Raw genomic sequence first — 24,568 nt, 5'->3', positions numbered from 1 at the left:
CCTTTACATCAGTTACGGATACCATTATATATATACGTATAATGTGTAAAAAAAAATTCTCTCTTTTTTCGATTCTTGACCTTTTCTTTTATTTTCTTTTCTTCTCTGGTTACAGTAGCAAGAAGAATAATAGTGGTACTAATTTTCGAATAGTGATTGGAAGCTAAAACCTCCCAAACTAATTATTATTATTATTATTATTATTATTTTCTATTTGCGGTGATGGTAGAGCCTCAGACGGCGGTGCGTGTATATGTTGGTAGTGCCCCATCGCTCTCACTCGCTAACATGATTGGCCACAAACGCACCGAACAGTTCATTACGGAAGTAGGCGGTCACGCAGGACTACTGCAACTCCTCAACGTCCACTGTGAAGATTCCCTCTCATTATTACGCAATAGTACTAATAATACTACTTCTAATGGTAATATTACTAATACTACTACTACTACTACTACTACTACTACTAGTGGTAAAAGTATGATTGTTGGTGATGGTGGAGTTTCTGCTGTAATGCGAGGAGGTGTGTTGGCCACAAGTGTGGTGGAACGTCGACGGATGTATGGTGCTAATCGACTTCCACGCACGCCGAAAAAAAGCGTTTGGCAATTTGTAAAAGAATCTGTGGAAGAGGATAGAATATTACAGTTGCTGATTGGCTCAGCTATTCTCTCCATCGTCCTTGGCCTCACCACACCGGACTACAGAGAGGGGAAGGTGGATGTGAGTACAGGATGGGTGGAGGGAGCTGCTATATTTGTTTCCGTTTTCATTGTTGTGGCATTAAGCGCATTAAATAATTATAAGAAGCAGGAACAGTTTTCTCGTGTTGTAGAGCGAGAAGATCAGTCACGAAGTCCCGTTCTCGTATGGCGATATGAGGTGGAATATGAAACGAAAACCGTACTGAAAGCTATGGAAGTTCGAACAGAGGATATTGTTGTAGGGGATGTGGTACAAATATCTCCAGGAATGGAACTTTACTTTGACGCTATTTTGTTTGATAATCGACACGTAGTATGTGATGAGTGTAATGTAACTGGTGAAAGTGAAGAAGTTATAAAAGATTTACATAATGATCCTTTTCTTATTAGTGGATCTAGTATTCTTGATGGATCATCTGATGCCGTGGCAGTAGTCTGCGCTGTTGGGGAAAGTAGTTTCTCTGGAGAAATTGCCATGACAATTCAAGAAACCGAAAAAAAGAATACACCATTACAAGATCAACTTGAAGTAATGGCAGAACGTATTGGAAAATTTGGTTTAGCAGCAGCTATTTTAACTTTTGTGGCCCTCTTTTTAAAAGAGACTTACTTCGTTTTGTTGTATGGAAGCCCATTTTTCGCTATGAAATTTTTTGAAAATCTCACTACCGCTATTGCGATTGTAGTAGTAGCCGTACCTGAGGGATTACCGCTTTCTGTGGCTATTTCACTTGCCTATTCTATGCGACGTATGTTACAAGATGGAAATTTAGTTCGACATTTAGCCGCATGTGAAACCATGGGTGGGGCTACAGTGTTTTGTACAGATAAGACAGGAACAATTACTTGTCCTAATATGAAAATGGCTCGTGTTTTCTATGAAGGACATAGTTATGAACGGGAAGAAGAAAACTTTGCTGGAGTAAATCGTGGATCTGATGTGCTATTAACACCTTCTTCAAAAAAGTCTGCAATAAAATTAATGGAGTGTATAGCAGCAAATGCATTAGATCCTGAATTAGGTAAACCACGAAATAAAACGGCTGAGGCACTTATGCAAGTGGGATCAAGTATTTCTCTTAAAGATGAAAAAGGGTATTTCTCTTCTTTTTCTTATGACGTTAATCCTTTATTAACTGTTATGCGTGATACATCGCTTTGTACCCGTTTTCCATTTAGTTCACTTCAAAAAATGAGTACAACTGTTATTAAATTACCAAATGGTATATTACGTGAATATGTTAGTGGTGCTCCTGAAATTGTGCTTAATAAGTGTCAAAATATTATAATTGGAGATGAAATGTTTGAACCATTAAATATGGAACAACGTACCCGTTTCGATAATGTTTTACGTGCCTATGCACAAGCCGGTCTACGTACGGTTTGTTGTGCTTATGGAGATGTAAGGTCTACAGGACCTGATATGCCTCTTACACCACCCAATACGCCATTAAATTTTTTAGCATTAATTGCATTAGAAGAAGTTATTCGTCCAGAAGTACCAAGATCTATTGAGGCATGTTCTCGTGCTGGATTACGAGTAATTATGATTACAGGCGATGCGGCTCTTACAGCTATTAATATTGCATATAGATGTGGTTTAATGAAAATTGTAGATAATTTAGAAAATGGTAGGTGTATGGAAAATGAACAATACCCATCTTCTTCAGCTGCAGAAATGTTAATAAAGAATGGATATGTAATGGATGGATCAATTTTTCGTAGTTTATCTGATGATGATTTACTCAGTGGATATATAAGTAGAATATGTGTTTTAGCCCGAGCTACACCTCTTGATAAAAAGCGTATATTAAAACTTTTAAAAATTTATGATCCTCTTGCCGTTGTAGCCGTAACAGGTGATGGTACAAATGATGCTCCTGCTCTAAAGATGAGTGATGTGGGGTTTGCAATGAATAGTGGAAGTGATGTGGCTAAACGAGCCTCTGATATTGTACTTCTTAATGATAACTTTGCTGGTATGGTAAAAGCTACGATGTGGGGTCGTAATGTGAAGGACAATATTCGTAAATTTTTACAATTTCAACTCACCGTTAATTTTGTAGCTTGTATTGTTTCTTTCTTTGGGGCCCTTATGAATGAACAAAACCTATCACCGTTAAAACCGGTACAATTACTATGGATTAATCTAATTATGGATACATTAGCCGCGTTGGCGTTGGCAACGGAATTACCATCTGAGTCTACACTTCTTTCACGACCACCGGAGCCGCGAGATGCGCCTGTGATTCTGCCGAGTATGTGGTTTCATGTTTTTACACAAGGTAGTTTTCAATTAATTTCACAAATTTATCTCCTTGCCGCGGGTCATAGATTCTTTGCTGCAGAGGAAAAGCCACATTTGTTGTCATCTCCGTCTCAATCCATAGAGCATTTTGGATCTAAACATCTTTGTATTACATTTAACATATTTGTGCTATTACAAGTGATGAATTTCTTTAATGCTAGACTTTTGGATCGAACTGAAAGTTTTTTCGAGCGATTTGGAGATAGCTCTGGTTTATTTAAAATTGTTTCCACTATTGTATTTTTGCAAATTTGTATTGTACAATATGGTGGTCGATTTATGTCAACTGTTCCACTAAACCTTCATGAATGGGGTTTCTGTGTATTCTATGCAAGTGGAAGTCTCATAGTTGGGGCAATCTCTCGATGGTGGTGGTGGAACTTTGCCGCTGCTGCTTCTTCTTCTTCTGGCTTCCGTGATGGGATTTGGTCCATATGGAGACGGCGAGGTCGGTTTCGTGGAGAGCGAGGGAGATTGAATAGCCAGAAGTGGAGTGATTGATCTGAGAAAGAAAGCAAAAAGACAAAAAGAAAGACGAAAAATAAAAATAAAGAAGGGAGAGAGCATGTGAATAGTTGTTCTTAATGCAGAAGGAAATTATACTGAGCCCAAGGAATATATATATATATATATATATATATATATATATTGTACAGATGGAGAAATAAAGAAAAAGAGAGATAGTTAAATGAGTTTATTGGTTGTGTTTGAGGTCAGTATATATATTTTTTTTTCTTGTTTGTCTTGCTATATATATATATTATATCCTTATTTTCTAAAAGGTATTAATTCGTGTAAAAGTTTCCACTGAAGGGAAAAAAAGAAAACAAAAAAGAAATTAATTGAATGGACAATACTGTACAACGGTCCCCTGCCATTTCAGGAGGAAACAACAAAGTAGATAAAGCTACTTTATCGACAAAACCCTGCGATACAGGCGAAAATGTAAATATGGATGGCAATTGTAACGCTATTCATACATCCGATTCGACAGAAGTTCCCCATCTTGTTAACTCAAAAAAAGCTGAAAATGAAGCGGAACTCGAACCCATCACATCACTCTTCACTACATTTGATGTGGAAAATACCAATAATGATATTAATGTGAATGAAGAAGATGAAGATTATGATTGTGATGATGATGATGGATTTCCGCCTCCTCCTGCTGTTGGGGCTACAAGGAGTATGCGAAATACCACTGCCGTTAATGTTACACCGCCGGGGGTCAACGGAAAGGTAGAAAGTGGCCCTTCCCCTATTGGATGGAATGCAAATCAAATAGGGAAAAACAATCATTCTGCGAGTATCAGCTCCTCTTCGATTCCATGGCAGTGTGAAGATAACACAAGGAAACCATTATTAGTAAGTGATATTTCACAAGTGCGAACAAGAAAAGGAGGAGGTTCCACTGTGCGACACCCCATCTCGCGGACACAACTATCGCGTATGCATTCCAGTTACCCAGCCGTGCAGAATTCATTTATGACTGATATATTTGATAGTAATGGGGCAGTAGGTATTCCTAGGGCAAGAACAGCCTCCACATCCACACAGTCTGGAAGAATACAACATGATCCATATACATACAATTCTGGAAGATCTACTCCTGGTTCTTCAAGTGGCATGATGAGATCACAGAGTGCGACAACATCGCAGTCATTGTTAAATCCAGTTGTTGTGCAAACAGATACGGAAGTGGATGATAATGTAAGAGTGGCCGTTATGCAAAAAATACCTCGACAAGCAGGAGCCACTTTTAGAGTGAGTCCAAGATCTGTAAATACTTTAATACCAAATTTCGCTTCTCAAGGTTTTACATCTACCAGTATAGAAACATCACGGTGGACTTCCTTTGGTGGACCAGGAACTCCTGCAAGTGTGAATGCATTACCGCTCGATGGTATTACATTGAGAGATGATATTCTACGGCCGGTTTCTACTTCCAATACTCCAACCTTTACAATGCGAGAAGAGAGTCAATTTAACAGAGAGGAACTGCAATATATTTCTATTCCCCGAGCGAGATCTTATAGCCCACAATCCTTTCTTGCCACTCCATCCTCTGTTATGGAGGAGGGTAACAGGGCCTTTGAAATAAGGCAAGAAGAAGAAAACCTTCGACAAGAACGAAAAAAGAAAAAAGAGAATAAGGAGGAAGAGGAGGAAGAATATCAAGAACTTTCACAGAGTAATGATAATCTTCGGGTTGTGGTTGTAAAGGGAAAGTATCAACGACAAAACTTCGTTACAGACATTGCAAACATGTCATTGGGAGCATTAGTGGTGGTAGAGGGTGATCGTGGAGAAGATATTGGCACAGTTGAATGTATTGAAAGCATGGATTACTATATAGCTAAAACAGCGCATGCCGAGTCTCTTCGAAGAAATAAGTTGGAAGACGCCAACCGCAGCCGCAGTAATAGCACGTGTAGTAGTAACAACAACAGTAATAACAGTGTGAATAGCAATAATAATAATAATCATCATCACATTAGTAGTCATAACAGCCATGATGGACATACACCGGCCGTTAAAGAACAAATTATTACCCCCACGAATAACTCCCACAATACCAATAAGAATAATGACGAGAAACCCAATCCCAACAGTCAATCCTCTTCATCTAATCAAGGAAAACCCTTCCATGAATCCCCATCTCTTTCCCAATATCAATCGTCATCACAATCACTATCTCAAACGCAATCGAAACAACACACGATCTCTCTTCCACGGGTTTATCGTCTCGCAGTAGAAGCGGATCGCGTCGCACTCGAAGCGCTGCGGGCGGCGGAGGCGGCGGTGTTACCGGAAGCTCGTTCTATTGTGAATCGCTTCGCCCCCGCTGAGACTGTCATAGTTGAAGATGTGGAATATCAGTTTGATAAGCAGAAGATCACTGTTTATGTGCGGAGAAAAAGTAATGCTGTGTTTGTGAACTTCCGCCGTATGCAGCGAAGACTGCATCGACTGCTGAAGTGTCGTATTTGGATGGCGTACATGGATGAGGTGGAGAGTGGCTGGTGTATGGGGAAATAACCGGCGCATCGGGAACACTAAAAGAGAAATGGAGTAATTAAGTCATATATATATATATATATATACATACATACCATTACATATGTCTATTCTTTTCGCAACTGCGTGCCAACGTAACAACTGTAATTGTGGATGAAAACTATAAATAGGCGTTGAAACAAAAAGAAATAAGGAAGAAAAGGTTATACGTGAAAACTACAGAAAGGGATAAAGCAAAGAAAAAAAAGAAAGAATGGATTTTGAGAGAAATTGGAGAAGAAGTAGATGTGATATTCCCCAACTTTTATTAATTGCAAAGTCTGCAATAAGTGAAACCAGAACAAACAAAGAAAAAAAAGGATGAAGAACGAAGTGAAATAAAATTATTCGTTTGGGACACTAATTATAGTGTTCGTCTCTTTTAGTTCATTAAGTGTGTTTATTGCTATATTTCATTTGTTATCGTGGTTGTTGTTGTCTTTTTTGTTTTTGTCTTCCTATTCTTCTTTTACTTTTCACCATGTTTTCCCTTTCGTGTGTGTTATGATCGTTTCTGTTTTTTTTTTTTTGATTGTTTTTCTTCTGATCTCTAACACTGTAGTCTTTTAAAAGGTAATATCTCCCGTTTTCTGTTGTCTTTTTTTTTCTAGTGGGGGAGTGATTTGTTTTTTTTTTTTTTTGTTGTTGTTGTTTTAAACTATTTTTCTTTTTTTTTTTTTGTGCAGAAAACTAATAATGATATTAACATGGCAACACAAAAACAACAAAAACGAAAGAAAGAAAAAGAAAGTGACGAAAAGATTTAAAATATAGGGTATGCAGACCCTTTTTTTTTACTTTATCCAACTATACCTCTTTCATTTGTGTTAACATATGTTTTCCAGAATTCTTTTTTTTTTCTTTTATTTTTTAAATGTTATTATTATTAATATTACTACTATATTATTATTATTATTATTATTATTTATTTATTTATTTTTATTATTATTATTATTATTATTATTATTATTATTTTTATTATTATTATTTTTATTATTATTATTATTATTATTATTATTATTATTATTATTATTATTATTATTATTATTATTATTATTATTATTATTATTATTTACTAATGTACGTCCCGTACACATTCCTCTTTTCTTTTCTCTTCTCTTCTCTCATAATAGCTCAACCCATACATACATACATATCTACCTATCAGTATATATATGTATAGATAGATAGATAGATATACAGATACGCATCCACATCTATAAATACATATACATATATATATATATATATATATATATATATATATTTATTTATTTATTTATTTATTTATTTATTTATTTATATTGGGATTACTGTTCTTTGTTCGTATTGTTATTAATCAGTATTACTAATTATTATTATTATTATTATTATTATTATTATTATTATTATTATTATTATTATTATGCACGATCAACGTAAAGTGCGGGAGGAATTAGATGCCCACACCACCGCCTGTCGACGTGCGGAAGTCTCACAGTTCGCCTCAGAGTACAATACATTATTACAACAACGATCTGATTATCAAACTGAACATAATGTAGATGCACTGCAGTCCATCTCTGCCCTACTGCATAAAGCCCCACACGCCTACACAATGTATAATTACAGACGAGAAGTCCTCCTGCATCTCTGGGATAACAGAGAAGAGAAGGATACGACCATAATAACAAGAAAAGAAGAAAAGGAAAATGATACAGAAACAAAAACTGTAGAAACTATTACAGAAAAAAGAAAAGTCGATTGGCTTAAGGAGGAATTAAAGTTTAGTTCCTCTGTTATTCTCTGCGATCACAAAGGCTACGCCGCGTTTTTACACCGCAAATGGGTATTTATGCATATTCGTCAGCATGCGGAATTTATTCTCACTACACTAGCAGCAGCAAATAAGAACAATACGGATAAGGATAGTAGGGAAAATGATCTAAATAGTGAAAAGAAATGTCCAGAGGAAGTTTGTTTTTGGGTCTCGGCATTACTAAAAGAAAAGAAGCAGTGTGAGAGTTTATTAGCGGTGGATGAGCGGAACTTTCATGCGTGGAATTACCGCCGATGGGTGTTGGAGGAACTCGCACAGATGGAGGAGGTACTCCTACAGTATTCCATCCAGTTAACCGATATTATTAATAGTGTAGGCTCCACATTAGAGAAGAAACAAGAAGAAGAAAAAGAAAAAGAAAAAAAGGAAGAAGCTGCACTTTTTACTTTAGATGAATTAAAGGAATTGAGGTTTACAACGGCAATGGTGCGACAGAACTTTTCCAACTATAGTGCATGGCATCAACGTGGGGTAATATTTAGAGCAGCACTTCAGCGTCTGCATGATTTACCCGCTATTAATAATAATAATAATAATAATAATATAAAGACGGAGGTGTACAATTGTGGCTATTGTGCAATAGTACGAGAGGCATGGCAACAAATATCCACCGATCTCGCACTTCTCATAGCAGCTATCTACTGTGATCCATTAGATCAATCGGCGTGGTATTACGCACAGTTCCTTGAACAGGCCGCCCAATCTCTACAGTCTCTTTCTGTGTGTAATTGTCAATTATCAATAGAATTAGTGGATGTTACAGGGCAGTTAATTGATGCCTGTACGGAACTCATTACGGAGGAGCGAAGTAGCGGAGAGATGGACTCTTCATGGCCGCGGTTATATCTTTTAAATGCTTTAATTGCCGCCCACAATAATAATAATAATAATAATAATAATGAGAATAATAATATGGATAAGAGGGGAATCCCAATGATGGTGATTAGGTTGGCCCGCAAGATATATGCGGCATTGCATCCTGATGATGTATGTGATGAAAAAGAGGAAAAGAAGTGTAAAGATACATCATCACATAATGATAAGGTTGAGGATATGCATATGAATAGTGATAATAATAATAATAACGATAATAGGATTTACACCCGTTGTGTAGAGGATTTGGTAGCACAATTATTGCAGGCAGATCCCCTGCGGACTGGTATGTACAATGATCTTTGTGCAGATGCACTCCGCCCGATCCAATTAACCGAAATTGGTGAATAAATAAAGAAGAAGAAAAAAGAAAAGAGAGAGAAAACAATTGGAATGATGCTGAAAATAGATGGAATTGGTATTGTGCGTGAAGAAGCAGAATAGTGTAGCTGTGTGGATAGTATTAAATATATTTTTTTCTGTTTTTGTTCTAAAATATAATTGTTCTTTTGATGTTGTTGATATTCCTATTTCTTCTTTTCTTATTTCTTCTTTTCTTATTTCTTCTTTATTGTTATTATTGTGGATTCACATTACTATTATCAAGTATTTACAAAAAAAAAGAGAGAAAAAAACGAACCACGAAGAGTAACTGCCTCTCTGTGTGTGAATTAGAGCGAGTGAGAGAGAACTCTACTGATATCCCGCAGTAATAAAGAGACACTTAAATTACCCACAGAACGTAAAAGAAACAAACAAAGAAGAGAAGAAAGCAAAACAAAAAGCAGGCAAGAAATAAACAAGCAAACAAACAAAACAGAAGTAAAGACAAGATAAATAACAAGAAGAAAAAAACCATTCAAACAAACCACTTCTATTTATATCTTTTTGTCTATCTATCTATATATCTATATTTATATAAACCATAATGGGGTGCAAGAGCTCAAAGGCCAAAGAACCGCGGGATCAGGCCGCCCAGCAAAAGGCCGATGCCAATAACAATAACGCCGAAAACAAAAATCCCGCCGACGGTCATCAAGCGGCCGCAAAATTATCCCCACAACAACCCGCCGACACCAAAAGGGCGGAGGTCGCCACACCAGACGGCCGTGCAGCCGCCCCGGCAGGACGAAAGAACAACGACGCCTCCGAGGCGAGTTCCCGCACGGGACCACCAAAGAAGATCGGCGGCCCCGGCGGCGGCGATGGCAACAGGACGCCCCCCGCCTCCGTCGCCTCCCAACAGCGGCAGCAGGAATTGGACGAGGACGGCAATCCGGTGGTTTTGCCGAAGGGCGATTGGGTGCGGACGGAGGGAACACCGTTCTACTACTCGGAGAAGGAGAACTTGTACTTCCACCCGCCTAGCTGCCAGTTCTATGATCCTACAAATGAGATGTGGTATGATCCGGAGAAGGATGAGTGGTACCGCGATGACGATGGGGAGGAGGAGCAGCAGTAATAATAATGACGATAGTAGTGGTAGTAGTAAATAGTAGAAATAGTTGTTGTTGTTGATGTTCTCGTCATTACCAGCACGATTGTGTTATGGGTTATATATATATATATACATATATATATATATTAGTTATGGCTGTTATTTTCTTGTTATACGGGTCGGTGGGGAAAAAGAAGAAAAACACCCCGGTTATCAAGATGGCATGTGCAAAGAGAGAAAAGGTAGGAGAGAAGAAAAAGAAAAAAGAGAGAAAAGAGTACGAGAGTTATGCGATGTACCGATCATACAGGTTGAAAGGACCTTTGTAAGATGTTCTAGAGCGGAAGAGGGAATGGAAAAAAAAATAGAAAAGGAGGATAGGCAATAGAGAACAACAACAAGGGAGGAAAGAATGTTTACTGAATTACCTGTATATGCCTTGGGGTGCGTTTGTATCTCGAAAAGAAAGAAAGATAGAGAAAATGAATGAATATGGAGAGTGAACGTATATTTTTTTCATTATTATTATTATTATTATTATTATTATTATTACTTTTGTGGGAGAATGTTCGATAGAAAACGTTCAGATCTTATGTGTAAGCGATGGAAAAGAAAGTAAACGCTAAAGTCTGTTCGTTTTTTTTTCATTTTTCTTTCCTTTCGTTTCCCCTTTTTTTTGCCTTTCCTTCTTTACTTCTCGCACATTTATACTCTTCCCTTCTCTCTCTGGATATATATATATATATATATATATATATATATATATACGTATGTGTGTATCTATGTGGGTGTATTCTATTTTTTGCTTGTGTGTTCACCCCCCGTCATGTATGAAGCGCACATCATTGTTAGAACTAACACAGAAAAAAATGAAAAGAAAAAAGAAATCAAAATCAAAATAGTATACACGACTACAGTGTTTTAAGGGAAATGAGGAGAAGAAAAAAAAACATCTGGAGCAGAAAAGAATGAAAGAGAAAAGAAAGGAAGAAATAGTTGGTTTCTGTGCCTGTGTGTATGTGTATGAAAAGAGAAAAAAAAAATACACGTGATGTATATACTTCTCCCTTTCTTTATTGTTTTTTTTTTCTGATTTTTCGCGGAGTAACTGCTGTTTTGGGTTTCTGTATGTGGTATAATTTTATTCTTAATGGTAATATCCATAGCCCTACTAATTTTTATTATCTATTATTATAGGATTGTTATTGTTATTATTATTATTATTATTATTATTATTATTATTATTATTATTTATTATTTGCTGTTCGCTGCTCCTGAGAAAAAAGTTAATCTTCAGTGGAAAGAAGGGAAAAGTACAATACAACTTATTTCAGACAAGCCCCCATTTTCTTTCTCGCTTTCTCTCTCTCTCTCTCTCTGGACCGTAGGTCCTTAGAGTAGTACTATATATATATATATATATATATATATATATATATATATATATATATATATATAATGTGCTATTTCCTTTTCTTATGTGAGACTCATCATTGATTGCTTTAATGGTGTTTTTACTTCTCCACAGGGTTTTTTTTCTTCTTCTTTCTTTTGATTTCCCTGTATTGGTATGAATTAAACCTCTCCCTTTTGTGTTTTGTTTCTTTCTTTTTGCTTTTGTTTTTGTGTGTTTCTATATATATATATGTTCTTATGGGGAGGGGAGAGAGATTGATAGAAATAAATTGTGGTAGAACACCATCCATTATATGCGTATATTATATATATATATATATATATATAATATATACTTATAGTTGTACTTTTTTTCTCTCTTGCTCTCATCTATTTCTCTTTTCATTGTCTGTGTTGTGTGTATTAATTGCCCCACAACAACACTAACAACAACCAATATTGTTGAAGCCTATAGATTTCTTTTTTTTATTTGTGTATGTGTATTTGTGTTTTATTATTATTATTATTATTATTATTATTATTATTATTATTATTATTATTATTATTATTTATTTGAGTTTATTGCTCTTACCCCCACAAATATGAAATGGAGAAGACTAGAGAAAAATGATTTTGTTTCTTTCATTGTGTGCGCCATTACAGAAAAGAATGAAAACAGAAAGAAAAAAAGAATGTGGGCGTTACTTGCAAGAGAACAGAAAAGGAGAAAAAGAAGGAAAGAGAGAGAATGACGAGAGTATCTGTAGTGATAATCGTAAAGATGGAGAGAAGAAGAAGCAAAAAAAAAAAGAAAGAAAAGTGTAGATGTAGGGAGACTCAATATGTTTAATATTTCGCGCCAATACACATATACTTACATTCATTACAGATACAAATACACATAAGGAAGGAAATAACATTCATTCGTAGGAAGAAGTCATACAATAAAGGATATGGGGGTTATCCTTGTACTGTGTTTGTTTGTCTGTTTGTTTCTTTTCTTGTTTTTATTATTATGTTATTGTGTATTGGATTTATATGTATTCGTGTATGTTCCTTTGGCGTTCATTCATTTGTTCCCCTTTTTTTTTCGTTGTTTTGTGGTTCTTATTATTGTTTCTATTTGTTCTCTTTCTTCTTATATATATATATATATATATATATATATATATATATATAATATATATAATATGTTTTTGTGCGTGTGTGCGTGTGCGTAATGTTTTTTTTTTCTGATTCTCGAAGTTTTTGGTCATTATTGCCCTTCTGCTCTCATTATTATTTATTGTTGTTGCTTTTTGTTTTATGAAGGGAAGAATGTAATGCTATAATGAATGAACCCTCTATTTTTTTTTTCCCCCCTTCTCCTAATAGAATAGCAAGCCTTCCCTCCATAAATAGAAAACCATATATATATATATATATATATATATATAAGAGAAAAAATGGGTATTTGAATTTGCTCCTTCTATACGTGGAGAAATGTATGCCTCATCTGTGGATCCACATTATTACGATAATGCGATTGATCGCATGATTAAAGCATTACATCGAAAACAGAATCCACAACGTATGCACTCTATGCGAAATCGTAATAATAATAACAGGGAATTGCAGGGGAAAGTCTCTTAGGAACTTTATGGTACAAACAGGCTGTTCACATCCAGTTTAGATCGGGGGAAATTACAAGAAGAGAAGAAAAAACAACAACCACAACAAGAACGTGAAGAAAAAGAAACAAATATGATAATAACAAGATCAGGAGGTATTCCTTCATCTTGTAATCCTATTTCGCCTCACACATCTTCCCAAGTTCCATCTTTAGATCCACAAGATATAATGATATCCACTCGTGTGGATGCCTGTGTACAGTCCACTGGAGATGAAAGAACAATAGAGCGATTACGGCGGGAATTACGAGAGGCACAGTATGTCAATATGTGAATGCGGCAAGAGATGCTGGAAACACTGGATGTGATTAGAAAATGTATAGATCGACTTATGGGTGATACTCTTTTAAACTCTACACTTGAGGTGATAGAAAAGAATAACCATACTAAACAAGAAAAGGAAGAAAGGGAAGAAGAAGAAGAAAACAAAGAAGGAAGAGGAGGTAAACATAAAAGTTATAGTTTAGATCCATCGCATCATTTAACTTTGACGAGTGAATGGGAAGTAACTGAGAAAAGAGACGATGGACTTCTCTCTAGTGAAGAGAGAGAAATAGCGTAATCTCTGAAAGATCTTATTATGTCATGTGAGAAACGTTAGTGATATGCGGCAGAGGTATGATGCGAGTACAGCTGCGGATAGATTGGGTTTAAATATAAATCCACGGCAATAATGAGACTTCTGTGAAGTATACGATTTGAATAAATAAGAGATGCGAATATTTGCAAAAAGGCAATGCTTGTATATATTTTTTTTGTTTTATTGGTATTATTTTCTATATGTATATTTATATTTATATTTTTTTTCTGTCAACTTATTTGTTATTGAAGCTTAACGATCATACCTTTCTCTGTACTTGTTCTATATTTATTCCTTCTGGCCTTGCATATCGTTTTTTTTTTTTTTGCTTCTTGTATTACGATCACTGAAAGTAATTTTGTTTACTATATTATGTATGAATAATAATAATAATAATTATTATTATTATTATTATTATTATTATTATTTCTCTTTCTTTTAATCCCTTTAGTCCCATTTAATTTCATGGTTTTATTGCCACTCTGTGAACTCTCATTAGACCACCATATTAACAATTAGATACGCCACCGTTTATTTCACAAATCACACATAAAGAACGAGAAGAATAATTAAATAAATAAAAGAGAAAAAAAGAAGAGAGAGAGAGAGAAATCCCATCTATACTCCACTCAGTTATTATTATTATTATTATTATTACAATTCATATATATATATATATATATATATATATATATATATATATATATATTTATATTTATAGTTATTGATGTTGCCTGCGCCACTCCCATTCCTGCAGGACTATCCAGAGCCGTTGACGGCTGAGCAGCGGATTTCATTACGCCGTCGAACGGCTGTTTGTGTGCGGCGGTATCAAACCGTACGGCGGGGGGCGAAAATTATTGAACGGGGCTACACAAGTCTTAAATCACTACTCGCACGATTGGAGGAGGAGCGGGATCGATTGAAGGCCGCACTGGAGCGTTTGACAAATCCAGAAACCACAGAAACTGAAACTACTACTACTACTACTACTACTACTACTACTACTACTAATAATAATAATAATAATAATAATAATAATAATAATAATAATAATAATGAGGATAGTAATAAGGATGGGAGTACGGAAGTAAAGACAAGGACACCAGCGGGGAGACGACCGGGTGGTTTGCGGTTATCTGCCATGTTTGCGAATATGCATAGTGTTCTCAATGAGGCCAAGCGAGAACAGCAGCAATTACGATCGAATATCACATTAGAGCGAGAACGTATTGGTAAGACCACACAACTTAAAATAGTAGAGGATGATATCGCACAACAACTCAAACATCTAGATCTTCTTAACAATAAATATATTAAGAGTCAAACACTTCTCAAGTCGGAGGAAGAAGGTGTATTGGAGGCATTACGATTATATGAAGAAATGCAGCGAATGGAAACCACATATGCCTCACGATTCTTTCTTCGTGCTTCTGGTTCTCACGAAGGCAGTGAAGATGTGGATGGGGCATCTTATGATATATTCTTTACACCAGCAAAATACACAGATGAAGTGCAGGAAATGATACGTGAGCAGGTGGAAGAAGTACTGGAGGCGTATCTTATGTATAGACGTCGTGTAGATCCGGTGTTGGAGCTACTCGCAGAGGAACGCCGTACACGTGAGGCACAGCGAGCAGATCAATTACTGCAATTAATAGGAGTAGATACGGGTAATACAGCAGTAACAGTGGATGGTAATAGTGATATGACGTTTATTCCACAATTGGCACTTGCTACGGGTGGTGGAACTAGTTTTGTTAATAGAAAAACTACTACTACTACTACTACTAATAATAATAATAATAATAATAATATTACTGCTAATAGTACTACCGGCGATAGTATTGTAAATGTGTCTTCTACTTTGGGGAATAGAAAATTTTCCACTGTGGCTGGTCAGATCAGTGATGCGGAAGATGATAACTATGACGATGATGATGATATTGGTGTTGGTGTTGGAGATGATAATAATAATTTGGTGGGTGAAGTCGGAGAAAAGAGACAGCGTGATCAAATTCAGTCCGCCCTTGCTGCCCTTGATGATTTTGAAGAGCTTTACTAAAAAAGGAAAGCAATAAAGAATAGCAGAAACAGGTAAAACAAAAAAAATAAACAGAACAGTCCCTGAATACACTAATAAGAATGTTACCTCTTTATGTTGGGGGATCTTGATGCATTTTGTCTATCTGAGTGTGTGTTTTATTCTTTCTTTTTTACCTTATTATTATTATTATTATTATTATTATTATTATTATTATTATTATTTCCTTTTTTTAATTTCTTCCGTTGATCACGTATACAACTATTATTACTAATTATCCTATAATGCCTACAAGTACACCATTGTTTTTTTTTAATCTATTTATTTCTTTTTCTCTATCTATCTATATATATCTATATATATATTGGCAGTGAGATGATCCCACGTCGCACACCGTATGAGAACAGTCCGCCACTACGCCCGAACATTGTGACTGTTGCAATGCCGGGCATCACGGCACCGCGAGCACAAATCTCACGATACACAGCCGCAGAAGGCGTGGACGTTCTTGAGAATACATGCAGTTGGCGTCCACAAAACAATAGTAATAATAGGAAGTATGTGTCTTTGGAGGATGATTCAGTGGAGTTAACGGCGGAGGAAGATCCACCGCTGTTGTATCATGCCACCTGTGACGTATCACCACGATTACTACACAACGTAATCGCATCGCCTGAGATGGATGAGATTGTGTATAACAAGTGTAGTCTTAATCCCATACATTGGATTTTGATGCTAAAGGAAAAGTTTGTGTCCCGGTCTTTCTCTATACATCCTGCAAGAGCCGTGTACTCACTGTTAAGTAGGACAAATTTGGGTGGGAGACGGGATCAGGCGGTGTGTCAACGTGAGATTAGACGGGCAATTCGTATTATTAAAGAACGTGAAGAAGTTCTTCATACCAATATGGGAAATATCATTAATAATAATAATAATAATAATAATAATAATAATAATAATAATAATAATAATATGCATGGTACTAGTGGTAGTAGTTATGCTGCTAGTAATTATGGTTCAATTTCTCCCACAACACCAGAGCGACCACTTCGTCTTCGTTTAGTATTATTTGGTTGTAGTCGTGGGGCCACAACTACTTTCTATGCATCAATAAAACTTCCGCCAGAATTGGCATCTTATATCTCTCTTGTAGTACTTGAGGCTCCATTTGATACATTACATGATGTTATTGCTTCTTCTTGCTGGTTTCCACGATTTTCTCTTTGGTTTTTTCGTACGTTTTGTGAGTATGACGGTAATGAACCATATTCCTTTGATCCACGACGCGTATACTTACGGTGTCCAATTGCCTTTATTTTGTCTATGAAAGACACAATTGTACCAAACAAACTTACATATCGACTTATCGAAACTGCAAAAAGGGAATGTCCTCAGATTCCTGCAGTAGAAGTATTAGAATTAAAACACAGTCGTCATCCTTTAATGGCTATTGGAAACCGTGAGGATCAAGACGCTTATGTTGCCTTTATGGAGCGACTGTATGATACCTACTGTAGTTAATCTCTTTTTTTTCTTCTGTTTCACAAATTCTCGACAATAAAAGTAAAATCACATCTCAAAAAAGTAAAAGGGAGCGAAATAAAAGATGTGCGAGTCATTACATATGTCTGTGTAGGGCTTTAATTCTATTTTTATCTCCTCAAAAGTATGTACATATATATATATATATATATATATATATATATATATATATATATATAGAGAGAGAGAGAGAGAGAGATTATCTTTTTTTAGGGACTAGTAGTGGTGTGTCGCTTCTTTAGCGTATTATCTTTTTTTTTTTGTTCTTTTACCAAAAGAAGGGACGCTCTATTTGCATGGCATTTTGAAAAGCGATACTTTTACCCACCGTTTTTTTTATTATTCTCCCTTTTTATTTTATTATTATTTTTTTTTTTTGCTGAGATTTCCATTTCCCAATTTTGTTTGATTCTGATTTATTTATTTATTTATATGCTTTGTTCGATTCTCTTTCTTTTAAATTTATTTCTTTTCATATACAGAAGAGTGTGAAAGTGAGTGTGAGTGTGTAATAGTGGATTGGGTTATTGCTTTATTATTCCTTAGAAAGTAATCTCTATTCACTATTTCTCTAATGGGTGAAAGTAGACGAATTGGATGTAGTAACTCACTACCTTTGGAAGAAGAAGATATGCAGGCTGGTGAATTTACGACCTCCATCTCCTCTCCACTTCTTCGCAATAGTGATAACAACAGAGTCTCACTGCTTAAGCAATTGAATGTAATGGTGCCAGAAGTTTATCACCGCTCCTACTTTCCTTACGAACGTAAAAAGATGGAACGATACGAGTCTGTGGATACATATGAACCAGCAACAACAGTGTATAAGGATCACTTGGAAAACCGAAGTCAAGAACCTCGATGGTTTATTTGGGTATTTGTCTTTGTATTAGGTATAGCATCTAGTGCTATTGCTATTACGGTAGTCTCAGTATTACACATGTTGAATGGTATTAGGTACGAGTTATTGGGATTTGGACTTCGGGGATTTAGTTTTAATGATTCAAATCGCTATGATCAAGATATAAAGTCAAATCATACAGAGTTAGATATTACTGCTATGTTTGAAGGTCTTGGTGTTGGTTTATACGGTATTGAACCACGATCACTTTCAAAGGGCTATTTAATGTGGATTTCTTTTAGTTTAGTCACGTCTATATTATCGAGTATAATTTGTGCACTTGTACCAGAAAGTGCTGGATCGGGATTACCTGAAGTAATGGCATATTTAAATGGTGTAGATTACCCAATGTTAGGTAGTATAAGAGTATTACTAGCAAAAGTGGGTTGTGTTGTATTTTCTGTAGCCAGTGGAGTTTGTACAGGACATTATGGTACATTATTTATTACAGGAGCAATGTTAGGTGCTCAAGCACTTCAACGTCGTCGTTTATTTCGTTGTGATTGTGTAAATATTATTGATTGTTTTCGTAATCCACGTGATCGTCGTATTATTGTAGTAATTGGTACAGCAGCTGGAGTAGCATCTGCTTTTAGTGTTTCTATTGGTGGATTATTGGTTGTAGTAGAACTTATTTCTACTATATTACCTGTTCGTTTTGCTCTTTACGTTTTTGCGGCATCTTTAGTCTCTTCATTAACTTTACAGTGTTATTTTTCATATTTTCAATATTTTACTGTACGTGATCGCAGTTTCTATCCATCAGGAGAGTTACTATCACCTATAGTACAATTATTTACATCCAATGTATCATTTGAAGATATCGTACGTATGCATATTATTAATTTTATTCCTGCTATTGTTGTTGGAGTTTTATGTGGTGTACTTGCTGGAGGATATACACGTCTAAGTTGGTTGGCACTTGTATTACGTCGTCGATTAGAATTACGATTAAATACAAAAGCTATACGATATATAATGCCTATTTTATTTACAATAGTTTATGTTACCATTCATTACTGGGTTGCTGCTGCTTTTGGAAGTAGTGGTTGGTTATCACAAAAAGAACAACAAGAACAGAATTTTTTACCATTATTTAATAATAATAATAATAATAATAATAATAATAATAATAGCAACAATGAATTATTTGAACAACAATCATTGGGAATAAGAAATACATCATTTGAATTAATCTCTAGTCCAAAGATAAATTGGCCTTGTGTGGCTGTTCCATCAACTTTACTTACTACTAGAAATGTTTCTGTTATTGCCTATTATGGAGCTAATGGATTCTTTTGTAATAGTGCAAAATCAATGGATAATTATTCTACCACTATGTTAAGAGGAGACGATCAAGCAATGACGGTATTACATTCTTATGCCTCTCTCGCATTTGCCTACGCTGATTCAGCCATTCAAACCCTCCTTAGTTGGCGTACGGAAAATATGCTATGGTTACCAGTTCTTTTTGCTTTTTTACTTATTTACTTTACTGGATCTGCCTTATTTCTTGGCCTATCATTATGTAGTGATACCATAATGCCTGGACTTGTGATTGGAGCCGCTATTGGTCGTTTGGCTGGACTTGCTGTACTTTTTGCAGAAATGGCTGTACATGGTAATAATGATGGAAGTGTACATCGTTCATCGTGGGCAGATCCGGGATCTTTTGCACTTATTGGTGCAGGGAGTTTTGTGGGTGGCACAACAGGGCTCACATTTTCTATATGTGTTATTTTAATGGAAAGTACAGGCGATTTTCAGCATATACTTCCTCTTATGATGGGGATCACAATTGCTAAAAAAACAGCAGAGCTTTTTACACATAATATTAACGATATATTACTTGAAGCTCGTTGTATACCTATGCTTAATTTTGAGAATCAAGTACATAAATATCCAATGTTTGATGTTCGTCATGTTATGGTACCAAATGTAATGGTATTAGAGACATTTTGTACTGTTGAACGTATTTTTGATGTTTTATGTACTTCACATCATAATGGATTCCCTATTGAAAGTGTGCGTGATCGAACATACAAGGGAATTATTCTACGTAAACAGTTAGAAATTCTTCTTTGGCATGTATACTTTACAAATGGTTCTACTTCTACTTGTACGTATGAGATTGGTAAAAAAGTAGAGGCTCGTTTATTCTCTGATAAATTGCTTGGTAAACTACCTTCACTAGATATGTATTTGGGAATTCGCTTAGATCTTTCTCCATACATTGATCAATCTGGATTTTGTGTACTTGAAACTACTACACTACCACGAACCTATACTATGTTTCGTACACTTGGACTCCGTCATTTAACGGTGGTAAATCACAAGAATCGCATAGTTGGTATTATCACACGAAAAGATTTAGTAGCTGATCGTATTGTAGAGATTATAACGGCTGTGGATAAGACTCGTCATTTAATGATGACAACACGGCAACAACAACAACAACAACAACAACAACAACAACAAACAGAAACAACACTACCATCAGTAACAGCAAGAGTACCGGTAACAAACAGAGAAATTAGTGGTTTTAATGAATGTGAAAATTATCAAGAAATAACACCACTTGATTATAATTCTTACCGCTTAGGAGAGTGGATCGTGATGGAAAATCAAAGTAACGTTTGGGATAATGATGCCGTAGTGAGGGAGGCACGAATGCACCTTAGCGAATCGCAAGTGAATTTAATTCGATCACGTGGCTCCAATAAGAGAGCTGTATCACCAGAGACACGACGTAACAGTCATGATACGCATGAAGAGTGTTTAAATGAGGGGAAACAAACACCACAGAGAACCCCAATATTGAGAATTGCACGAGAGAATAATGGGGAATAATACAAGATTGACATAAGCAACGTCAGCAATTGAAACAGGATCTTGCATGTCCTCATTTCCACCTCACTCATGGAAGGTTTCCATTCTTTTTTATTATTTGTAATGGGAAAGAAGGAGGCAATTGATAATATTATTGAGTTGAAGGATTATGAGAAGAAGAAAAAAAGCTATTTGTTGTTGTTGTTTTTTTTTAGTGCGTAGTATCTTTTTTTTTTTTTTTTTGCTTGTATTGTGCAACTACTGTTTTTTTTTTTTCGTGCTTTGCTTCCTTCTCAAGGGACACTGTATTCCATTTTGTTGCTGTTATTCTTGTTTTTATTGGCGTTTAAAAATTTTCTTCTTAATCGCCACACGCAAGTTTTTTTTTTTTAGTGATTCTTTTTTTTTGTTTACTATTAATGAAATTACCACACTTTTTTTTTGTTTTTCGGAAATATTTTTTTTTCGTTTTCTCTAATTTCCTTGTGTTTATTTTCCGCTTCTTGTTCTTCTCATTTGTCTCTTCCCTTTACTGGGCGATATATGTACTATTAGTGTGAAGAAGAGGAGGAAGTTTCCCTCATCGCCCCATTCATTCATTCAATCCATCAATTATTGAATTCCCTTACGTGTGTTCAGTAGAGGGGAATTCACCTTCTCTGGATTGAGGAGAGGCAGTGTATATATATAGATGGAATATACTAGATAAATAAAATAAATTAATTAAAGAAAACGAAAGAACGAGAATTAGTTTAACGTGAGATGCGTGGAAGTGAGAAAATACCAGTAGAAGCACGCGATCCTGTGGCGTACACCGGTGCTGTTCTCATCCCTTTCTGCATTGGAAGTGTGGCACTCCCACTATCCCTCTGTCGTCCATCTTCTTCATCCACATCCCTCTCGACTTCTGCAGCAGCAAACACACGTGGGGCAAAAGAGAAGAAACAGCAAAGACGAAGAAAAGAAAGTCATCCTCAAGCAGCAGCACATGAAAGTGGTAATGCGGAGGAATCACAGCAGCAGCATGATTATAATGCGGGTATTAGTCGTTGTACACATATACGATATTGTTATTTGCGAGATGGGGCAATGGCTGCACAGGATTTGGCTTATCGTCGTGCATGTTATGAGACGGCTTCTACTATTTCTACTTCAACTAGTACAAGTGAAGAAAATGATATAGCACTAAGTGCATCTCCACTCTATGCATTTGTAGAACGTGTGGTGTTTAAACTTCCCAATAGTTTTCCTGAACCTCGTCGTGAATTAACGCGTCCACCTTTCTTTGTTGTAGATGATACATGGGCAGAACATATGGTGGAGATGGAAGTACACTTTCGTCCATGGCTTGGTATCGCCCCCTTCACAGTAGCACATATGGTACTCCTGCAAACACGAGCAGACTTTCCCCCACAGTTGTTAAGCTCAACATTTGGGCAAACAAAACCTCCACCAACTGTTATATTACCATCTCCAGATGCATTAAAGAAAGCTGAGAAGGCTCGTTTACGGCAACGACAAGGACGACGACGACGTAGTAGTAGTAGTACATCACAGAATGATGAAACTTCTATGCTTGACAAGGATGATAATGGAGAGGAGGGTGTTGTTAGTGTTGAATCAGGTATATGTGTTAACCTGGTAGATCTTGGAGATATTCCAATAGTTTCTGAACGGCGGGATGCTATACGTATTTTTCACCCAACACTAAAAGTTGTACGATACTTGGAAACTCTACGCTCTGTTTCACAGCCTATGTTAGAGAAACCGCCGTCTTTTTGTTTATTACCAGGACAGAAAGCAGCTCCTCCACCGATACACATAGAAGAAGAAAAAGAAGAAAGTCGTGATAACCATCATCGTACTGGTGAAAAGCGTCGACGCAGTAATGAAATCTCAAACAATAATAATAATAATAATAATAATAATAATAATAATAATAATAATAACAGTGATGAGGATGATCATCATCATGATAGTGATGGTGGTGATGTGATTTATGTAAAGGCTCATGAGATGTCAACACTCCCTCCGTGGTGTTTCCCGTTTGAAGCCATTATGCACGCCCACGAACCAAAGCGACAAATTGGATCTGTTGACGCGATGCGGGCTGTTTTGGCGGCTTTGAAAAAAGAACAGGATGAGTTGCGAGAGGGAATTGAACAGCGAATTAGCTCTGCCGAGGCTAATGCAGAGGAACTTCGAGGTATCATTCAACGTATGCGGGATACTTGTGCATTGTTGGAAAAACAAGAGAGGAAATGAGAGAAGTGGAGATGTGCAATGAGAAGAAAGGGAAAGTGAGAAGATCCCCCTCTGTGTGAATATCAGTGGAGAACTATATATATATAATATTGTTATAATATAATAGATTGTATTATATTAAATATTTTTTTTTCTTCTCTCCCTTCCTTTTTTCAGAAAACCCAAACGAGAAAAAAAAGAAACACCCACGATAGGGGCCATAAAGCCAGTCTCTTTTTTACTTTTTTTTTTCTTTTTTACTTTTTTTTTCTTTTGTTTTCGAGGTATTTGCATTTGAAATAAAATAGATGGCTAGCAAGGCACTCCCACTAGATGCTATTGCCGTTTGTGGACCCTCTGGTGTGGGGAAAGGAACACTCCTTGGACGCTTGATGAAGACGTTCCCCGATCGCTTTGGCTACTCCGTCTCCCACACCACTCGGGCCCCACGTGAGGGCGAACAACATGGACGGGAATACTTTTTTGTCGATCGCCCCACTGTGGAGGAACTGCAGAAAAGTAACGCCTTTATCGAAGTATGTGAAGTACACGGAAATCTCTATGGCACCACGTTAAATTCCGTTAAGGCCGTACGTGAAACGGGAAAAGTATGTATTATTGAAGTTGATGTAAATGGTGCACAAAAAATTCGTGAAAAGGGAGAAATGTTAAATGTACTTTACTTATTTATTACGGCACCTTCAATGGAACACCTGCGTGGACGTATTCAAAAGCGTGGTGCAGATAATGAGGAAGTCTTACAATGTCGTCTGCGTACCGCTGAAGCAGAACTGCGATTTTTAGAAGAATATCCTGATTTCTTTTCACGTACTTTTGTGAACGATGATCTTGAAACGACATATGCCGATCTTGTGAGAGTCCTTAACGAGGAGTTTGAAACACGCAACATGGATAAGCTGACAGACTGAATGGCATTGCGTCAGCACACATGACATTTGTTTTTTTCCTTTAAAGGAAAAAGAGAAGAAAAAAATAAAAATAAATCAATAAAGCAAAGATTAAAGCAAAAGAAAATAAGAATGGACGTATGAAATTAATATGAAGACGAAACAAGTTGAGAAAGATAGCAATGTTTGTATTTTTTTTCTCTGTAATGTGGAAAGGACAGATTCTTCTTTTTGGGGGTATACTTTTATTTCATGAATG

General features: G+C 36.2%; 11 protein-coding genes across 12 annotated transcripts; all 11 read left to right on the top strand.

Annotated features, from left to right (window-relative positions):
• Positions 1–222: 222 nt before the first annotated feature.
• LSM04_001533 (uncharacterized protein) lies at positions 223–3,513 on the top strand (the record flags this gene model as incomplete). Its single annotated transcript, XM_067334878.1, has 1 exon — positions 223–3,513. One exon carries the CDS (start codon positions 223–225, stop codon positions 3,511–3,513), a length of 3,291 nt encoding a protein of 1,096 aa, XP_067186546.1.
• A 345-nt stretch (positions 3,514–3,858) lies between these two features.
• On the top strand, positions 3,859–6,048 carry LSM04_001057 (PSP1; the record flags this gene model as incomplete). Its single annotated transcript, XM_067334867.1, has 1 exon — positions 3,859–6,048. One exon carries the CDS (start codon positions 3,859–3,861, stop codon positions 6,046–6,048), a length of 2,190 nt encoding a protein of 729 aa, XP_067186539.1.
• Positions 6,049–7,471: 1,423 nt separating this feature from the next.
• LSM04_008782 (Protein prenyltransferase) lies at positions 7,472–9,109 on the top strand (the record flags this gene model as incomplete). The annotated part of the gene is made up of 1 exon (XM_067334855.1): positions 7,472–9,109. The coding sequence occupies one exon, from the start codon at positions 7,472–7,474 to the stop codon at positions 9,107–9,109; it is 1,638 nt and encodes a 545-aa protein (XP_067186683.1).
• Positions 9,110–9,686: 577 nt separating this feature from the next.
• LSM04_009378 (uncharacterized protein) lies at positions 9,687–10,220 on the top strand (the record flags this gene model as incomplete). The annotated part of the gene is made up of 1 exon (XM_067334844.1): positions 9,687–10,220. One exon carries the CDS (start codon positions 9,687–9,689, stop codon positions 10,218–10,220), a length of 534 nt encoding a protein of 177 aa, XP_067186698.1.
• A 2,853-nt stretch (positions 10,221–13,073) lies between these two features.
• On the top strand, positions 13,074–13,535 carry LSM04_003023 (uncharacterized protein; the record flags this gene model as incomplete). Its single annotated transcript, XM_067334832.1, has 2 exons — positions 13,074–13,182; positions 13,264–13,535. 2 exons carry the CDS (start codon positions 13,074–13,076, stop codon positions 13,533–13,535), a joined length of 381 nt encoding a protein of 126 aa, XP_067186579.1.
• Positions 13,536–13,547: 12 nt separating this feature from the next.
• LSM04_004731 (uncharacterized protein) lies at positions 13,548–13,823 on the top strand (the record flags this gene model as incomplete). Its single annotated transcript, XM_067334821.1, has 1 exon — positions 13,548–13,823. One exon carries the CDS (start codon positions 13,548–13,550, stop codon positions 13,821–13,823), a length of 276 nt encoding a protein of 91 aa, XP_067186605.1.
• Positions 13,824–14,568: 745 nt separating this feature from the next.
• LSM04_001672 (uncharacterized protein) lies at positions 14,569–15,906 on the top strand (the record flags this gene model as incomplete). Its single annotated transcript, XM_067334810.1, has 1 exon — positions 14,569–15,906. One exon carries the CDS (start codon positions 14,569–14,571, stop codon positions 15,904–15,906), a length of 1,338 nt encoding a protein of 445 aa, XP_067186550.1.
• Positions 15,907–16,260: 354 nt separating this feature from the next.
• On the top strand, positions 16,261–17,406 carry LSM04_000275 (uncharacterized protein; the record flags this gene model as incomplete). Its single annotated transcript, XM_067334799.1, has 1 exon — positions 16,261–17,406. The coding sequence occupies one exon, from the start codon at positions 16,261–16,263 to the stop codon at positions 17,404–17,406; it is 1,146 nt and encodes a 381-aa protein (XP_067186525.1).
• A 595-nt stretch (positions 17,407–18,001) lies between these two features.
• LSM04_004435 (Chloride channel) lies at positions 18,002–21,178 on the top strand (the record flags this gene model as incomplete). Its single annotated transcript, XM_067334787.1, has 1 exon — positions 18,002–21,178. The coding sequence occupies one exon, from the start codon at positions 18,002–18,004 to the stop codon at positions 21,176–21,178; it is 3,177 nt and encodes a 1,058-aa protein (XP_067186602.1).
• Positions 21,179–21,919: 741 nt separating this feature from the next.
• LSM04_007174 lies at positions 21,920–23,422 on the top strand (the record flags this gene model as incomplete). 2 transcript variants are annotated; one of them, XM_067334776.1, is made up of 1 exon in its annotated part: positions 21,920–23,422. In XM_067334776.1, the coding sequence occupies one exon, from the start codon at positions 21,920–21,922 to the stop codon at positions 23,420–23,422; it is 1,503 nt and encodes a 500-aa protein (XP_067186657.1). The 2 variants fall into 2 exon arrangements, with proteins under 2 accessions (XP_067186657.1, XP_067186656.1); XM_067334775.1 differs by having other exon boundaries at positions 22,247–23,422.
• Positions 23,423–23,709: 287 nt separating this feature from the next.
• LSM04_006476 (Guanylate kinase/L-type calcium channel beta subunit) lies at positions 23,710–24,330 on the top strand (the record flags this gene model as incomplete). The annotated part of the gene is made up of 1 exon (XM_067334764.1): positions 23,710–24,330. The coding sequence occupies one exon, from the start codon at positions 23,710–23,712 to the stop codon at positions 24,328–24,330; it is 621 nt and encodes a 206-aa protein (XP_067186639.1).
• Positions 24,331–24,568: the final 238 nt, after the last annotated feature.

This window comes from Trypanosoma melophagium, assembly GCF_022059095.1.
Source record: "Trypanosoma melophagium isolate St. Kilda chromosome Unknown ctg7segment0, whole genome shotgun sequence".
NCBI lineage: Eukaryota > Euglenozoa > Kinetoplastea > Trypanosomatida > Trypanosomatidae > Trypanosoma > Trypanosoma melophagium.
Note: the sequence above shows the minus strand (reverse complement) of the source record. Positions and strands in the feature narration are given on the sequence as shown.